We start from the raw sequence: 6,000 nt of genomic DNA on the forward strand, positions 1-6,000 counted from the left end.
TTAACCCACTGTTGGACGAACTTCCTGAGACACGGACAAATTTTTGTTTCCTGTTAAACGCCCGTTACAGCAGTTAATTAGACACTGCGGAAGATTAACTAATCATTTTTCTATTTGAGAGAGGATATTAAATCCTCGGCAGAATTAGCTGCAGAAATATCACGGGGAAAAACGTTGAAACTATGTAGAATGGTCCGTGTTACGTCATCTCCTTTACTCGACAGACCTAGTTCCCACAGGTTACCATTTGTTTTGCTCGTTTCGAAACTTTGCAAATGAAGAAAAATTTAATAACAAGGATCAAATGGTTTCTCAAAGGAACCTCATTTTTTCGTATTTAAAATTAACAGTCCTGTTGCTGGGAAATCTTTTTTCGCGATGATGCATCGCGTGAACCATTAGAATCTGCGGACATTCTACGAAAAGATTAATTGAGCAGTTGGGGCGAATATAATCTTTCTAGATTTTATTTCAATAAGTGTATTCTTCTTTTTCTGAATCGACAATCCTGTGTTTTAAATACAAAGACACATGTAATCCTCTTAGTACCTTCCAATTCTTTGTGATACCGTATTATTAAAGCCATCTTTTTGCGAAACCAAAAACAATTTGACAAAACGTGCGTATCTCTTTACGGAAGTGTTATTTTCTGTGATGAGCATTTATTTTATACAAATAACAGGTCATTGCATGCAACTGTTCATTCAAATTTACTATTTCTTATTTTTTTAAATTTCGTGCAATATCGTAATTTCGCGATCCAGGAAGAAATTAAGAAACTTTCGTTCTATCTTGGTTTTTCACTTACTTACCTATTTCGATTTCAGGTAACCTAATTCATCGATTACTTTAAACTTGGCAATTAAATAAATTACATTTCTGTGCCTTCGACAATTTTTCGATCGGTTGATGTTGAAAAAGCAAAGAGCTTGCATTAAGTGTTGTGTCAGAAATACAAATATTATTTAGAAGTATTACGTAGATTACGTGAAGCAGTTCGAAAGGAACGAGTTCATGGAAACTGCACCAGGATATTGCACCTATCTTCGCGTCGCAGCTTGTTAGAAGCTTTTCGCCAAAATACAACACAGTTTTAATTCCTCAACCTTCATATTTACCGCATATAGCATTTTCTGATTTCTCTTTATTTTCAAGCATGAAAACCACCATGAAAAGCAAAAATATAAAACAAAAATTGCTGAGTAAATGGAAATGCGCAGAGGAAAATGTATTATATACTATTAATTGAGATTACTTTAAGCAGGTAGCGTAAACTCTAACGATAACCATTCGTTTGCCAAATTGATTAAGTCCACAAAACAATAACTAAAGAGATCGATAAAGATAATCGAATGTCTCTATTACGGCCTCTGACTCGAATCGTTGGATAAATCGTAGCATGACAATAAACAAGAATACAACACGACCGATGAAAACGACGAAGCACTGTTTGCTCGAGCTCCGTGTTCTCTTATCGCGTTAAGTTACGACCTTCAATCGCTCTAGCTTCTGAAATAAAGGTATCACTGCGCGCTCAAAAACATTTCTGTCATTTCGTAATATTAACTCTTTGCACTCGGAAGCTTTTCACCAGAAACATTCGACACTTTCCGATGAGACATAGACGACACTATTTGAAACGAACTAATGAGAAAACATACCTAAACTAAGAAGCAAAGCTACTTTATATAAATGTTTCACATATTGATGCATTGTACAAAACTTAATATTATATACAACACTTTGTAATTTTGATATATCAAATCAAATGGTGACAGTCTCTCGACTGCAAAGGGTTAAAACAATCACTGGGGAAATTTATTTCACAAAAAGGTAAGTATATATAAATCAAGTAGTTTGGCGCGAAAATCTCAGAAGATTCTAGAAAATAACCAGTTTGTCCTGACTCAAAACTACCCTCGGAAAAGGAAATTACACGAATTTTCTCATCGCGCTTCGTATATAAAGTATCGGTACGTTTAGTTTGGAAAAAGGCTGTAATTATTTGTGACTTAACTCGCGCATCTCGCGTCAGCCTGTGTAACGGAAGGGTTCGAGAGTAGAGCAGGCCAGCAGGAACAAGCCGCGCGAGAACGGCGATCACAAAGAACTCGCTGGAAGGTCCTCCTCGGAGCCGACGCAAATAAACTTTCGAAAGGGGATGACCTAACCCCATAAATTCGCAACGAGACACTCCCAGTCGCCGCTTCTCAACCGTGAATCCATTCAATGTCAAAGTGAATTCCGTCGTCTAGCGGGGCGGACGGTCGGTTCTGTTCACAGCTAGACGCTGCCGGCGCGATGGCCGCCGGGAAACGGCAGCGTCGACATCAAAAGCGACACACCACGCGAAAAAGGAAATTCGCGCTGCCGGCCAATTTACCGTAACCGTCCTGATTGTATTTTTCCCGGCTATTTTTCGCGACCTGCGCGGAAAAGCGGTCCGAGCCCGGTAACGCACGTAAAACCATGGAAAGGGTTGCAACTTGGTAAAAAAAATCATCGAAAGATCGCCGATATTCGCGTTCAAACTATCCGGTGTTCCTCCGTGGTGCACACCGATTCCGGGAATATCGTTTTCGACATATTTTCCTCTCCCGGCGCGTTTTATTTTGAGCCGTTACCCTTGTTTCACGATTCTTCCCTTGGTTCCTTTTTATTTTTTAACGAACAGAGTGCACGCTCGATCGTAATCGAGAGTTTTCATGTGTTAGACGTAACAGGAAAATTTTCGGTTTTATTTCGGATTTGTTTCTAGCCGTTTTTGCTCTTTGATTTATGTTATTTTGCAAATATATTCGGTGCACGATAAAAATGTGAAAAATTTAGAATGGGAGTTTTTAAAGTTTGTTTTGTATTTTTTTTTATGTTGTCTTTTCTTTCGTTTGTTACGTGACACTTGAAATTCTTTGTAGAGATTTTGCAGTGGAGTAAATAATAGGAAATCTTTAGAATTCTTTTCTTTCGGAGGATATGGAAATTTAAATAAGTATTTAGAATGGAGTAATTTTACATGAGGAAAAAATATGAAATTCAATTGAAAATGGAAAATAAAATGTTCTCGAACAAAATTTATTTTCAAATAAAATACGTGTAAAAATTCTTAAATCTTAGTATCACTTATTTTCACTTCTTTCTTATCGCTGATTGGCTTTATCAGTATGGTTTTTCAAAATAGTTTAATAAGAAGTAGGTTATTGCAAGTACGAATAATTAATAATAGGCAGACGCAATATTATACTAAATCAGTTGATCTAACAGGGCACGGCAGGACAAAAGAATTAAAGATACGGTGTCATGGCCTGGGTCAGACAGTAAAATTAATGTTGAAACCGAATGCTCGTAAATTGTGGTTTAAGTTGGGACATGAAAAGTGTTATGGAGAACTGTGAGCGACATAAACAGCTTTAAGTCGTAAAACGGAAAGAGGTCTCGACTTCGTCACGCAACAAAGCCAGCTTAATGAATGTGAAAAGATGATGGGCATCCATTTTTGTATCATTACGAGCATCATTGTTTAATTATATACGGTACTCCTTCTATTTGACGAAGCAAAATGAAAGATCTAAACAATAGAATCACTAAATAATCAATTGATAAAAATGAAACTTCCGAATAGAAATCGTTAGTCACTGAAGCATAGAAAAATTGGGCTCTTGATCACAATAAAATCGTTTGTATTGTTAAAAAATTAAATATATAATGTAATATCTGTAATGTCGATTTATATATTTTGTAAAGAACTATACTTAAAATATTGTAGATGTTGCGATCACTTTTTTTTTCTTTTTAACCCTTAGCATTCCAGGTTGTTTTGTAATCTATCAGAAATTGTAAACTAATTTTTATAGTATTCCTAGCTAGAAAATGAGAAATGCTATAACATTTCTTCGATCATTTATTTTTCTTAGTACAAAATTTGGGTATGTGGAAAATCTAATAATTTTAGGGTAGTTTCTTTAAGATTCATTGAAATGTTTAATATTCTAACTGGTGCAATATTGAAGCCTACAGAGTTCAAAGGGTTAAATCTATAACGAATGTTTGCAAAAGCTATTAAAAATTATTAAAAATTGTGCGGAATGTTAAATATTTCTGAAAAAATATTAGTATGATTCCTCTTCTTTGGACTTGCAAATATTTTACGTTGACTTTATTTCATTTATTACTAAAATACTAAAAATGAATGACTCATTGATAACTAATATTCTATTATAATTAGAGTTACTTTAAATATTGACTTACTTTACCGGAAAAAGACTAGAAACTTTGATAAAAAATGCAAAAATAAAGAAATCTTTGCGTTTTGGAATTAATTTCCAATTTACATGTAAATTTATATGTAATCACATACTTCCTGGAAGAAATGGTACCGTTTTGTCCTTTTATGCGTTACAAAACAGTTAGTTAAAATGAACATTATAAAAAATTGAATTCAGTTCTGTTACGTTTTCCAGGCTACATTTTTAACGAATTGCAACATTGCATGCTTGCAGAGACATCCCGAAGGTGTTGCACAGGTGACATTCCGTGAACCAGCCGAAGCTCAGGCTTGCGTCCAGTTGTTGAACGGCCGTTGGTTCAGTCAGAGAAAAATATCTGCTGAAATCTGGGACGGTAAAACGAGATACAAGTAAGTTACCGGCTGCTTTCTTTCCTTATCGACGCGTTTACTGTTGTAGTCGATAAATAATCCATGAGGATAACGTAGATTTCTTCCATAGTCGCGTAATTTTAAAGCCAAGGCACAAGAATAAATTGTACACCATATGGATCTTACATTCTATGATGATCAGATTCAGAATTGTTATACGGGATTTGTTAGTCAACCTTGTTACCATAAGTAGATTTCTATATTACCTACTTTGACTTATACATTTCTTAAAATTACAATAAAAATTCTATTAAAATGCATATCTTTTTTGTCATATATAAACAATTATTTTCTTTTCATCTTTTTCTTTTCATCACAAATGTGTATAACATATAGTATATATAATATACAATGTTATAATTGACACTATAAATTTACTAATCATTTAAAAGTAAAGATTTACTCAAATAGAAATCATTATCATCTAAAAACTGAAAATAAATGAACAATCATTTTCATACCAATTTCTTTTTTGTTTCAGAATCACTGAAACTGACGCCGAGATTGAAGCCCGAATTGCTAAGTGGGACAAATATTTAGACGGCGAAGACGAAGAGAAGGAAGGCGGATCGGGAAAGAAGAAGAAAGACGAAAGTAAACAAGGAAAGGAAAAGGTGGAATCGAACTTTTCAAAGGAACCTCGGACGATAAAGAAATCGGAAAGCCTGGAACCAGAACGACCTCAAGAATATGTAAAAACGCCTGTATCGGCAGTGCCATCCTCCGAAAGTTCAAATCAGGCAACCATACAAAATGAATAAAAATAAAACAAAGTACTTTTAAGCGACAGTAACTAAGAGTGACACTGACGATCACACTTAGGAGTATTTTTTCCAGATTACAAGGTAACTGCTTGTATCTATTGTTGTTGATCATCCCAATACATATTGTGGAATTAGTTACGTCGTAACATTGTCGTTGCTCGATCAAAATAAAGAAAAAGATTTTGCTTGTAATTCCCGGTTGAATTATTTCTCCATGTATTCCACTGTAATTTTACAAATAATTTCATTTTGCGGTGATAATAATTTTCATTGCTTACAGAACACATTTATTAACTGACACGGAAAATATATATAGCATTTTCTTATTTAATACCTTTTTTCTATCATTTCAGTATTTTTTTGGTAATTTTTTTTGTAAGTACATTATGCATTTTTATATTTCTTTTTAATTTTTAATGATCCGATTTCTTTGATGTTCCAGCTTTTTTATTTATCAATCAGTTCATGTATTGAAAGACGAACAATCCTTAGTACGTTTATTGCACAATGCTTAAACAGGTATTTGTTAAGTACAACACATTGTAAAATATAGTAAGTTTATTCATATTTATATGAACATTA

General features: G+C 34.1%; 1 protein-coding gene across 2 annotated transcripts in view; it reads left to right on the forward strand.

Moving 5' to 3' along the window:
- The window catches only part of barc (RRM1_TatSF1_like and RRM2_TatSF1_like domain-containing protein barc), a 126,902-nt gene extending 121,292 nt beyond the window's left edge, over nucleotides 1-5,610 (forward strand). For both annotated transcript variants that reach the window (XM_031981985.2, XM_031981986.2), the window contains exons 6-7: nucleotides 4,497-4,633; nucleotides 5,136-5,610. In XM_031981985.2, the coding sequence (XP_031837845.1) occupies nucleotides 4,497-4,633; nucleotides 5,136-5,415 (417 nt within the window). In that variant the 3' untranslated portion in view covers nucleotides 5,416-5,610. The remainder of the gene's footprint in view (nucleotides 1-4,496; nucleotides 4,634-5,135) is intronic.
- The last annotated feature ends 390 nt before the right edge of the window (nucleotides 5,611-6,000 follow it).

Source organism: Nomia melanderi, chromosome 3 (genome assembly GCF_051020985.1).
Source record: "Nomia melanderi isolate GNS246 chromosome 3, iyNomMela1, whole genome shotgun sequence".
Classification (NCBI taxonomy): domain Eukaryota; kingdom Metazoa; phylum Arthropoda; class Insecta; order Hymenoptera; family Halictidae; genus Nomia; species Nomia melanderi.